Genomic DNA, 13,559 nt, shown 5'->3' on the forward strand with positions numbered 1-13,559 from the left:
CTTTGACGACAGGTGTCAATGGCTTTTCATACTTTTTGTGATTGTGCTTGAGCTCATGGCGAGATTAAAAAAGAGGTAGAAGCCCAGCAGGCTTTAACGACATTAGTCAATGGCTTGTCATACTTTTTGTGCTTGAGACGAGGTAAAGGCTGTTTAGCCCAATTCGGTTACTCACGCTATCATATTACAGTTTGAGAAACACCTTTTGGCCACAAATATATAAAAAAAAACAAAAAAAAAACAGTCGTACGTAGGAAACTACAGTTTATCAAGGAGTTAAATCATGGTTTTCAGAAATGAAAGTTTCAATATGTAGGAACATGGGCCTCAGTCGTACTCACCACAGAATAGATGATAGAAAAACATTCTGAAATCGTATATTGTCACGCAAGAAATACGGTAGAAGACAGCGGACGACGGCTGGCAATGGCTTGTCATACTTACTTGTACTTGAAACAAGGTACAGGCTATTCAGCCCAACCCGCTTCAAATAATTATCGGCGTTTCAGCTTCCAGTTCTTTTTTTTTTACAGGGACAGGTAGCAGATCTGTCACCTCAAATGGCTTGTTATAGTTGCTTAGTAACTCGTTTCTTCGGTACTAAATGGGTGGCTATAGCATTTACATTGACACTTCCTGTTATAGCAGTTATTTTGAAAGGCTATTAAAGATAAATAAAGCGTTGTAGGATTTTACTCCCTGTACAGCTCGACTAATACTGAGCTGAATCGTAGTGGGTGGGACAACAAGGTTGAACAGTTTCTGTCATAAAACTTTGCCAAAAATTTCATTTTTGGATCTTTTGTTTACCGATTAGTTTGATGTTTCATTCTATAATTGCTTGCTTTGCAGCCACTGGTGCATCGAATTTTTAGTCAAATAAAAAGTATACCTCCCCGTGGTTCAGGACGTTTGACCTGTAGCCTAGTCATCTAAATTGGCATAAGGCAAAGTAAAGAGTACTTAAAAACAGTAAAGAGCGCGTAAAAAACGGTAAAGACAGCGCTAGGGAATATATAATACAATGATAATCCAATTCAGTCCTGTCGTTCCAATTGTCCAAATTGTTTTTTTCGGCATCTACTAATTGACATTTCGGTGGGTTTTAAATGGATTTATTTATCAGAGGACGGCTCATGTTAAAAGGCCTAAATACCAGAAGAGATTTTTCTGTTAATTTCTGTATCCATTAAGATTTAAACTAAACTGCCTGCATGTACTTCGCTTTTGAAGACTGTAAGATAATATTAAAGGTATATTTTAAGCTATTACTGGTGTATTGACGACTATTATTTAGTAGTTTTTCTTTTTTACAGTTGAATTATGGATTTTTTTTTTTAAGATGAAACATTAGACCTTAGTTTAGAGCATTAGAGTTGAGTGTAATTTCTAAAAATAGCCTACTATAAGTTGAACTATTTTTATGACGACCTGGGGACCTTCCCTGAAAGTAATCGTTTACAAATCCCCTGAGATTGATCTAGGGGACCCCTCTTTCTCAGTAAAAAGAAAAAGAGGGGCCCCAAAAAGGCACTTCTTTGATAGTATTTTATTGTTTCGAAATGGAAAAGACTTTGATTTTGAGAAATTTACTTTTAATTTTTGTAGACTTAAGAGTAGTATAATAAATATGTACATTGCAATTTGCACATGGTTTGCGTGCCTGCACACGGGGGAGGGGGCCGGTAGACGAAGGGGGCCCTGTATGGCACTAATGGGTAAGGTTCGAGTACGTTTATTTTAAATTAGCATTATAAAGTGTTACACAAAACTACCATAGTTTTACAATCGCCCTCTGTTCCTAAAACGAGTAGAACAAGAAAATAAATTTCACTCTATCAATGGCCTTGAAGTGATCTTTAACCTTTTCATTGTAATTGATTTCATCTAGCAACAGCTCTCAGTGATTCATCAGAAGAACTTTTTATTTTTCGGTTTGGTAATCTACAGCCTTAACGTCTAAATTTGCGTCCATAAAACACATTAAGCAGAGGCTTTTATCCTGAATGTCGCTTTTTGAATCTTTATGGAAAAGGCCAGATGCCAAGTTTAATATCAAAAAGCAAGCCCTTTATATGCTGACAAGTTTTATTTATGTACCAAATCTCATTTTTCAGGAAAATCCCGTTTTGTACTTTGGCTTTTAAGAGAATTGTTTTGGGGCTTTTGAGCTCACCCTCAGCGCTTTTTTCCGATAAGTACTTATCTCGGTTAGAGAGTAAATTTCCGTGCGTTCAAAACGATAGTGGAAGGCTATTTGACTTGTAAATATCATTTTATTGGCGTCATGACTTATAAATTGGCTTAATGTAATTTTCATTTTATTGGCATCATAGTTTAAGTTTGGCTTTGGCTTTTAAGAAAATTATTTTAAGGCTTTTGAGCTCATCCTCGGTGCTTTTTTCCGATGAGTACTTATCTCGGTTAGAGAGTAAATTTCCGTGCGTTCAAAACGATAGTGGAAGGCTATTTGACTTGTAAATATCATTTTATTGGCGTCATGGCTTATAAATTGGCTTAATGTAATTTTCATTTTATTGGCATCATAGTTTAAGTTTGGCTTGTTTTAAGTTTGGCTTTGGCTTTTAAGAAAATTATTTTAAGGCTTTTGAGCTCATCCTCGGTGCTTTTTTCCGATGAGTACTTATCTCGGTTAGAGAGTAAATTTCCGTGCGTTCAAAACGATAGTGGAAGGCTATTTGACTTGTAAATATCATTTTATTGGCGTCATGGCTTATAAATTGGCTTAATGTAATTTTCATTTTATTGGCATCATAGTTTAAGTTTGTCTTGTTTGAAGTTTGGCTTTGGCTTTTAAGAAAATTATTTTAAGGCTTTTGAGCTCATCCTCGGTGTTTTTTTCCGATGAGTACTTATCTCGGGTAGAGAGTAAACTTCCATGCAGTCAAAACGACAATGGAAGGCTATTCGATTTGTAAATATCATTTTATTGGCGTCATAATTTAAGCTCATAACATTGTTTCAGCTTTCTTTTATTGCAGTACTAAATGAAAGTACAAGCAAAGAAGAGTAGTCGACCTACATAGGAATGGATTTACTAGTTTAGATATATCTATTTTTCTTATTTCCAATTCTATTCTAAAAATCCACCTTTAAAAGTGTTTTGCTTCACGAATCTAGAAGAAATATGAAGTTATAGTAATAAATTTTGATTTCTGGTATATTTTGGAAGCTGAAACCCTAGTCTTTTCTTACTAGCAAGGTCTTCTTGTAAACGTAGCACCCTGCGTCTATCTGCGTATATATTTATTTTTGCAAGTTAAGAATGAATATCTTAGTTTGTATTTTAATACATTTTCTCTTATTGCCTAATTTTTTCTAAATTTTTTGTAGCCTATATATTTTTTCAAAATTTTATATCTCCTATATATTCTTTCTTATCTGTTTTTTTTTTAAATCTTGGAACGAGATGAAATTATTACGCTAAGTGTGGATTTCTGGTATATCAGGGGCTCTCAGGACCCCAGTATCCGTATTAGGGACTCCAGTATGGTATATTAGGGTATATCGGGACCCCAGTATTCTCCTATTGGCACTGGCATCCTTTCAGCATAACATCCCTTACTCACCCTTATATATTACTTTCCACAAAATTTAAAAATGAAGACTGTTTTTTCTTACTGCTTTTATTTTTTGTATATAATTTTAAAAGATTAGATCTCCTATTTATTCTCACCTAGCTATTGTTTTTTTCCGGCTTTCTTTTTTTTTGCCTAATTTTAACCTAGGTATAAATGTTCAGCTTATAAAAATTTTGTTCAGAAAAGAAATCCAACTTTGGCTTAGTGCCAAAGTGGAATTTTACTTTTTTTTAAAAAGAAAATTAGGTATTTAAAGTCTAGTCTTTTCTTGCAGCAAGGTGACGCTTTCAGTCAAACCTTGTGTCTTTTTTATTATGTTTTAAAACAAAGATTCCGCTTTGTGATTGAGTTTGTTTTTGCTTATCGAGTCCAACGGTCAATAACAGGACTACTTAGCCTGCCATGCAACTACTTAGCCTTCCATACTACTTACCTCTTGCTTTAATAAAAACAAGGCTTCAGGCAGTAGTCCTAGTTTTCACGATTTTAGGGATTTCAGGAAGGTCAATAACTAGATTGCTTAGCATTCGACAGAATGCGGCTCTTGTATGCAAGATTTAGTAAAAAAACAAACTTCAGGCAGTAGTCTTAGTTTTCAGGATTTTAGGGATTTCAAGAAGGTCAATAACTAGATTGCTTAGCCTTCGACAGAATGCGGTTCTTGTATGCATGCTTTAGTAAAAACAAGTTCAAACTGTAGTCCTAGTTAGTCCTAGTTATCATCTGACAGAAAGAGAACATTTCGCCTCAACTCTGTTATTAAACTAATTAGTTTTAAACTAACAAGCTTCTAAAAAGTATCAAACCGTCAAACGTAAAAAATATCAATTCTGAAAAGATTATGTAATTAACCTATTAGGGATTTTGTGACTGAATATTAGGGATTTTGTGTTTTCTTAACTTAATGTAATTAATTCATTGGCCTGGAATTCTAGGAAATGAACTGGTAATAGAAATCTTGTTAAAAGAATATATACTTCTGATAACAAATTTTATTGTTCACAATTATTTATTTCCAAGTCCTTTCTTGTGACGACACTGAAATAAAGGGAAAATAATGTACCTATTCTTGTATTCTATTTAGTTTTTATATAAAGAAAAAGATTTTGTACTGTATAAAAGATATCGTATTTTCATACATAAACCCAGTGCAATTAACTCATTTATCCTACATACTAGGCAAGGAGTCCGTTGGGAATAAACCAATTACATGTCTATAATGAGTTCCTTTCTTCTTCAGCTTTTCTTGGTGCCCCTTTGGAAGAGCATCTACTGAAGCTAAGTATTCCCGTAAGAGTCCTACGAAGCAGGGATAGAATTGGCCTAATCAAGGCTCGCCTTATTGGTGCTAAGAATGCGACTGGTGATGTTCTGACCTTTCTTGATGCTCATTGCGAAACCACACCAGGTTAGTTCCTGCTTCATTTGGGAAACTTTGAAGTCCTATTTAGCTTAGATTTGGTTGCTGTTTCTTGAAAGGTGTTAATCTTGGTAATTATAGTTAGAAATTTTTGAAGATGTGGAAGAAGTAGTAATTCTTTCTTAACGTGATTTTATTATTTTGCTGCTAAGTAATTTTTCTTTTATGTTCGCTTAAGATGTAATCAAGGTATCAAGGACTTGCATCCAAGTTGTAACCAGAACGATTTTTGACACCAAAAAATTATAATATCCTCCCATTTGTGAAAGAAAGTGGGCTGAATCAATTGATAACACTTGCTTTGTTGGAGGAGGTGAAGTTTTAATTTAACTTTTCTGAAAAATAGCTAATAATGCTGATGACGAAATGCTGATTACTGAAGGATGCTGTTTTTTAGGAATTCAACTTACTACAATAACAATTTTTTTTTTGCTGTTATTACGATTTAGTTGTTTATTGGAAGAAGCTAGGCCTAACGCAAACGTAAGGCTGTTTTAAGGCAGCCAAGATGTGACCAGAACAATTTTTGACCTAAAAAATTCTAATATCCATCTATTTGTGTAAGAAAAAGGGTCGAATCAGACGGTAATACTTGCTTTGTTTTCAGTGAAGTGTAATTGACCTTTTCCAGAAAACAGCACATAACGCCATTTGAATTACCGAAGCCTTACCTTTCGTATGTTTCTAATGCCTAAGCTTAGTTGACGAAATACATAATAATTGTATTTCGAGAGCAAGACTTTGGTTTCGTCCTGATTTTCTTTTTCTATGCAGTCAGCTTTAGTCTATAGCGAGAATGTGTTAAGGGTCTGCGGTTTCTACAGAAGGTGGATTTCTGGCCAGATAGGTGAATATGATATTCTATCTTAGAAAGCTGTGTTTAATTTTTGCCTGGTGTTTGCCGCTTGCCTAATAGGACGGTTTTTGCCTTTTTTTTGAGAATGTACGGTGTGTTAGCTGAAGTGAAGTTTCATAGCCTATATCAGAGTAGACTATCTGGAGTTTATCCAAGAGGTTTCATTTCATAGAGCCAAGTTTCTCCTTCTGAGTGAAAGCTCAGTTCAACCAAGCAAGCCAAGCAGACAGTAGCTTCAAATTGAAGTCAGATTTGACTCTGAAGCTGCTTAAGATTTGTAACGGTTCTCTGGCCCCACCGTCAAAATGTTTTCTTAAAATGGCAAATAGAAAATTTAAGAGGTTCTAAAAAGTAGCGTTTTTCCACGGGTCCGAATCCGAAAGTACTGTCATCTAGTTTTGAACACCATTTTTGTTCGTGATTTCAATTCAGTTTGCTATTTGATTTTCTGTGTTTGGGACTTTTGTAGAGGAATACATAGAAATTCTAGAGGTCATTAAAAATAAATTCTCCTTAAAAGTTTCTCATTGCTAAAGAAATTGGAGCTTATTCTTTAATCCATTCTTAATAGTGATATTAGAAAGTGACATCCCATTTCAAGAAAATCAGTTTTTGAGCTAAGTAAGATATAATTTCTTTGTCCGCTCGTCAATAATCCTTGGAGAACTGATTAAAGTATATTACATCTTTTTTTTGTGTGTATAAAACTCATTAGGGACTCTGAACATTTTGAAAGGGCACGGCAACTTCTGTAATGTAAATCGGAAACAATAAAATCGGAATAATAAAACGAATAATAAAGAACATAAAGAACAGAGTAATAAAGAACACAGTAACGAAAGAATAAGTAAAGGGAACTACTAAAGCCTTCGGAAACAAAAACGACTGCACTAAAACAAGCTGAGTCTTGAATCGTTGCAATTTCGCTTCGTTGCATTTTGGGATTTGGTATCTTATTTGAATTAGAATCGCGCAAGGATTTTCAGTCTGTATGAATTGAGAACCAAAATCGTCCAATGGCCTTTCAGCAATCTTCTCCCCTCCCATCACTAATTTTTTTAAAGAATTAAAGAAGGTAAATTGAAGCTTCTCTCGCGAAAATTCTTGTGGGTGCAATTATTTTGCGAAATTGCTTTCTAAAGAGGCTTCTCAAGATTCGTTTATCATTCGAGACACGCTTCACTCCACCTGGATTTGTCGTTTGAAACGTAATCGATTTTCATGTAATATTGGAGAGCACCAGGGGCATATCAAGGATTTTTTTTTTGGGGGGGGGCTACAAAAAACTAAAAAAAAACGCATCAAACATTTGTTTATATTCGTTTTTTGTTACGTTTTTACGAGTCGGATAGACATTTGGGGGGGGGGGGGTCAAGTTTTCTAATCCCCATGAATACGGCCTTGGAGGGCACCATCTATAATCTGTAACCGGTCCACCTTGTCATTAATGAACTTATAAAGGTAGTGTCGTAAAACGATTTTCTTGACGAAAATAGTTCGTTATGGATTCTCTGAGATAGGACGTCTATTTAAACTATATGCAAGATCAGGGTTGTCTCTTGTTTATTTCTTGACAAAGCATTAACATTGGTGTTTACTGTCCCCAGAGTGCAACTGACAGTTTCAAACACTTTCAAGCAAATAAACCGAGGTTTCGTGATCTCATGTTTTAATAAGATTCATCACATCTTTTTGGAAACTTCATGTTTGTCTATTTCTGGTGAAAATAGTTGATATTAGTTAAAAGTGGCTTTTGAATTATTGTATAATTTTCTGATATACAGTTCTGGAAACCACCGCCATTTCGCTATTTTGGTTTTTTTCATTTATGAAAAATGAAAAAAAAATCATAAATTTGTGTACAGAGACATAGCGCTTTTACATCTTATAATATTCAATTGACTCCTTTACAAATAAATGGAGCTGGTATTTTATGATACCTACCAGTTTCATACTCTACAAGCAGGGTTGCCAGTACGTTTGGAGCAGGCTACAGAGAAAACACGATAACCTCTATGGGCCTCCGTAATTGGTAAAAATCTCAAATATAAAAGTTACCATAGTGGAATAAGAAAGTGGTTTAATTTCCTGTTGTATAAACTCCTACCAAACTAAATCCCTGCTAACTTTTTTGCAGTAAAGTAAAGGGAACTACTAAAGCCAAAGTCAAATTCCAAGTCAAAGTAAGAGCAGTAACGAAAGAATAATAAAACGAAAAATAAAGAACATAAAGAACAGAATAATAAAGAATAATAAAGAACACAGTAACGAAAGAATAAGTAAAGGGAACTACTAAAGCCTTCAAAGCTTTGATGGTTTGATGCTGCATTCCAAGTCAAAGTAAGGGCAGTAATGAAAGAATGATAAAACGAATAATAAAGAGCATAAAGAACAGAATAATATAGAATAATAAAGAACACAGTAATGAAAAAATAAGTAAAGGGAACTACTAAAGCCTTCAAAGCTTTGATGGTTTGATGCTGCATTCCAAGTCAAAGTAAGAGCAGTAATGAAAGAATAATAAAACAAATAATAAAGAACAGAATAATAAAGAACACAGTAATGAAAGAATAAGTAAAGGGAACTACTAAAGCCTTCAAAGCTTTGATGGTTTGGTGCTGCATTCCAAGTCAAAGTAAGAGCAGTAAAGAAAGAATAATAAAACGAATAATAAAGAACATAAAGAACAGAATAATAAAGAATAATAAAGAACACAGTAACGAAAGAATAAGTAAAGGGAACTACTAAAGCCTTCAAAGCTTTGATGGTTTGATGCTGCATCCCAAGACAAAGTAAGAGCAGTACTGAAAGAATAAAGAAAGTGGCTGTTCCCTTTGATTTAATTTTCTGCTATAGGATTTTTCTCCCTGACATCCTGTGAATAAAGTTCTCTAAAGTTAACTAAGTTCTTGCTATATCGAACAATAGAGCAGTTACTACTGAAGTGAGGAAATTTATCTGTTTTATTTGGAAGTAAATTGCCCGGAAAAAGGGAATACATTAGAAGGCTTTAAAACACAATTGACCGTTGCTTAATTTAAATATGAAAAAACAGAGTAAATGATTACCTGCTAAGACTTCAGCCTCGCTTTAGACAACAGTAAACTTAAAGCGGTCAATCGTAAACTATCTTGATCATTCTTTATAAGGAAAAAGCACTAAAGAAATAATAAGAGGAAGTAATTCCTTCAGGTTTCATATTTCGATGCATGATCGTGGTTGCAGCGTCGACTGCAACCTTGTAACGAACGCACTTTAGCCCATAGTAACTGCAGATTTTCAACACGTTTAAAAAATAGAAAAAAAAATTAAACAAAAGTTAAACAAAAGTTTAAACAAAACAAAAGTTTTTAAAAGTTAAAGAAAAAAGAAACTGTCAAGTGAGGAGGAGTTACCACTTGAAGCTAATTCGGGATTGGTAACTGTTATTTCTGTTGATCGTAATGGTAAAAGTTTATTGCAAAAACACATTTTTAGGAATTTCGAAAAATGACCTGAAATTCTTCGAAGATAGTTTCGGATCGAAATAAAACTGTAGCTATTGAAGTTATTGAAATTAACCTAACCGAAGACCCATGAAAACTATGTTTCCCTAGATTTTGAAAAATGCCCTATTTTGGATGTTTATCAAGAAACGTCTAATAAAACCTCCCGTACATGTTAATGTTTTTTGCCACTGATTAAATATCATCAGGTGGGATTATCATCAGTCGGAAAAATGAAAGTTGACAGGCGCAATCAACAATTACGCTGATTAAAAAAAATGTTGGCTAAAGGTTAATGTCTGTTATTTGATTCAAAGTTGAGGTTTATATTTCCTGTGCAAGTTTTGTTTGCTATTTCTCTTCTGTCCCACAGTTTTAATTCTTTAACGTAAGACGGCAATTTGGTACTACTTGATAGCTCAGCCCTACTCATATAGGGCCTACCGAATCACATTTTTGAAATCTTTGGGATCTCTTTTTTGCTGACAAATACGTTTAAAAAAATGTGAAAATAGGAAAATTTTTGAAGTAAGTTTCGATCGTTTTACAAGAAAAAGCTTAAATAATTTGTAAATCTGACTCTGTTAATGAATTGATCTAAAACTAATAAATCTAATAATACAAGTATCTTTCCCCTCGATGCATTTTCCGGATTTAGATTTTTTGCAAAACCTTATTTTTCACAGGGAACATGAATGTTAAATTCATACCATTTACTGATTGCACATAATAATATTTGGTTCATGTCCCCTATTCTACCAGCCATTGCTTCAAATAATGTATAACTATGAATGCTAATTGCTTTTCTTAATTTAGATTGATTTAGGGCCACCCTAACCTTGTTTATTTAAATCCAGGTTGGTTAGAACCATTGCTATCCAGAGTGAAGGAAAGTCCTTCATCAGCAGTTTGTCCCGTCATAGACATTATCAATGATGACACCTTTGCTTTAGTCAGAAGTGTGACGATGAACTTTGGGGCTTTCAACTGGGGATTGAACTTCAGATGGTTTACTGCTGGCGAAAAATCATTACGGGAGCGTGAAAAAGATGTCACTAAACCCTTTAGGTTAGCAAAAAAGATTTTCAAAAACATGGGATTGTTCATTTCATTTCATTTCTATTCCATTCATTATATATCATCATGAATCAGAACGAGTAACCAAAATGAAACTAATCTTTAACTTAAAACATTCAGGTTGAGTTCAAGTTCTGAACATGAACATGGTGCTTCATGTTATGCATTTGCCACTGACAAAATAGATTCTAAATTCCAAATTTAAATTGAGATCTTGCCAGTCTACTGACAATCTAGATAGGTGGTTCCCAAACTTGTTTAAATCCCACGATCATTGAAAAATATTTTTGGCGTGGATTACCCTCTCCCACGTAGTGTGATTAACCCCTTATAATACTTTAAGTCTTTTTTTCGGTTACTCTTTCACGAGTAACCGAAATATAATTAATCTTTAAATTAGAACATTCAAACTTTGAATTCAAATACCGAATATGAATATGATACTTCATATTTTGCATTTGCCACTTGCAAAATAAATTTTTAATTCAAACTTAAAATTGAGATCTTGCTTCTCCAGTGCCAATCTAGACTATCGAAAGACTCTCCACTGACAATCGGGACTAAGCATGAGCACTGTTTCTGTTTTCAGGATCATCAGTTTATTTTGAACTTGAGTTCTTAACTTGCTCACTTCTGTCAATCGAAGACATGATCTTATAATGCTTCAGAAAAGCAATATTAGCAAGTAAGAAATACCGATCTATTCTACCACCTTCTGCACCGATAAGCGGACTTACCAGGCATCAGAACAAACTGCTACCCGTCAAGTGCCGTATGAACAGATTTTCAAACTGCTTGGTGACCTATTTTGATGAAGCATCCGAATTTTTTATCTTTTCTTTGTAATTGTAAAATTAGTACAGTTTACCGTTCATTTTTTAGTGCAACTTAGGTAAACGAATTTAGATAAACGAATGCGAATAAAATATATTGTGAATATGACACTATGGATCTAAAACTTTTTTGTTTATTTAAATTATAAATTTTATAACAGTAATAAAATGGGTTTATAAATTTGCTATATCACAGTTTGCAACTGGACAGTTTTGTATAAACTGTTTGTTGCATACTTCTGTTGCGCAATTTTAAATTTTGTTTCAAGAATCAGACTTGTCATTGAAAAAGGCCTATAATAAACAGAAATTAGCAACAGCAATATTCAGTTTTTAAGTTAAGTGCATGCATGAAATACGGTCTTAGTAGCAGTAATGTTCAGTTTTTACATGAAATATAAAAATTGCCGGTTAAATAGTTTTAAAACAATCTTAGCGTAAGTAAATTCGTTTTATACCAATTCATACGTTAAGCCAATCAAGCTCTATGCTGTTACGTAAAAAAAACAAAAAAACAAACAGTGGAAACCGCTTAGAACTAGTCTTGCCATAAGATTGCTAATTGCAAATTCATGAGAAATGAAGGTGCGACTAGAGAAGCGACAGCAGCTGCGATGTAGGATTGAGCGAAAGACTAGAGAAAAGAAATGAAAAGACTATTTACTGTGTTGATAAAATCTGTTTTTTGGACAGGTTTCTATGAAATTTCTTGTTTTTTTTTTATTTACCATATTCGTAATATGAAACGTGGGACGGAGGTGGATATTTTCCAGAGAAATTATCTACAGACTCTTTTGGGTACCAGTCTGACTGAACGTATTTCAAACAGTAAGCTGCTCAAAATATGTAATGCAATTCCGCTCTCTAGGGCAGTAAGAATGGTTGAGAATGGTTGACATGGCCATGATCTTTCTAAGGAAGAAGGATGACAGATTACCAATGATCCTCTTTGTCAGTAAACCATCTAGGGCCAAGTGAAAAGTAGGCCAGTGTCCGAATTAAGGAATTATTTAAGGGAAATTGGGACTTCCAGGGAGAGTGTAAAGAGGGAAGCTTCGAATAGGTTGGTTGAGATGGAGGAGGAGCCTGCGTATCTGTGTTGGCTTTAGGCGGCTTGGTGCTGCAGTGAGTTGTTAGTAGTAGTAGTAATATGAAAAATTAATATTACTAAACTATTTATTTGGTGAGTGAGCTGGAACAGCAGGAGTGACTGGGTGGTTTCTGGTGTAATAAAAATGGTATAAAAGTTTTTCAGATGTATTTTTTTTTATAACTGAGCTGGAGCAGACAGGGGTGGCTGGGCTCTGGGTTTCTGGGTGTAATGAAAAGGTTGAATATTTTAAACTTAATTTTCCGAAGTTGGTAGTTTCATACTGTTTGAAATCTTACCAGGGGGGCAATTGGGATTCTTAACATGCATGACTTTATTGCCTCGGCAAGAGGGATGACACAATTTTAAAATCTAGAAACCTGGATGATTTACAAAGGAAGGAAAAGAAGTGCAGTTTTTAAACTAGTAACGGCCATAACCTAACAAAGCCAAACCCAACCAAATAAAGCAAAAAAAAAATAACTAAACAAAGAAAGGGGACTAAATATTAAACTAAAATATACTAAAATATACTAAAATAAACTAAAATACTAAAAACAAAGCATGGGGACTAAAAGCTAAACAAAGCATCTAAACTAAATTATTGGCTATAGGTGTTAAAATTTAGGTCCCTCATATTCATGTGATTATTCAAATATGAATTATTACTTCGTGAGACGTTTCACGAGATCCCTTAAGTTTATGGAGTTTTGGTTAAAGTAGGCTAACCCTTTGTTCTTTTTTGAATAGGGTGTTTTTTTTAATCGTAGTTTAAAATTTCCTTGCTGTTCTATATATTGAGGCTTGGATTGAAACTTCCTTTGAATTTACGTTCTTTTGAATGTATATAATTCTATTGAACCTTTACCTTTTCAAACCTGTTCTATGATCTAATGAAATCTTAATATTTTGAATTATATGAAATTATGAAATCTGTTTGTGTTATGAAATTTCTTGAGTTCTGCTATTAGGAAATGTGATTTGTGTAGGCTGACCATTTGTTTTGGTTTAAATGGGACTGTCAGTTTTTTTTTCCTGTATTCGTGATTAGTATCCGTTTTGTTTTTCCTGTTATTCGGTTTTTAACAAAATGGGCTCCCAAAAAATCAGCCTGAACGATCAGCTTTAGAGTTAATTTAAAATGTGTGTGCCAACATTCTCTTAGGCTAATTTTTTTTAGTTATTTCTGTTTTATT

General features: G+C 34.0%; 1 protein-coding gene across 1 annotated transcript in view; it reads left to right on the forward strand.

Moving 5' to 3' along the window:
• The window catches only part of LOC148956195 (polypeptide N-acetylgalactosaminyltransferase 3-like), a 122,897-nt gene that overhangs the window by 12,377 nt on the left and 96,961 nt on the right, over positions 1–13,559 (forward strand). The window contains exons 3-4 of the mRNA XM_089089707.1: positions 4,843–5,010; positions 10,221–10,431. Coding sequence (XP_088945833.1) covers positions 4,843–5,010; positions 10,221–10,431 — 379 coding nt within the window. The remainder of the gene's footprint in view (positions 1–4,842; positions 5,011–10,220; positions 10,432–13,559) is intronic.

This window comes from Artemia sp. Qi Xiang Cuo, chromosome 1 (assembly GCF_049724085.1).
Source record: "Artemia sp. Qi Xiang Cuo chromosome 1, ASM4972408v1, whole genome shotgun sequence".
Lineage (NCBI taxonomy): Eukaryota > Metazoa > Arthropoda > Branchiopoda > Anostraca > Artemiidae > Artemia > Artemia sp. Qi Xiang Cuo.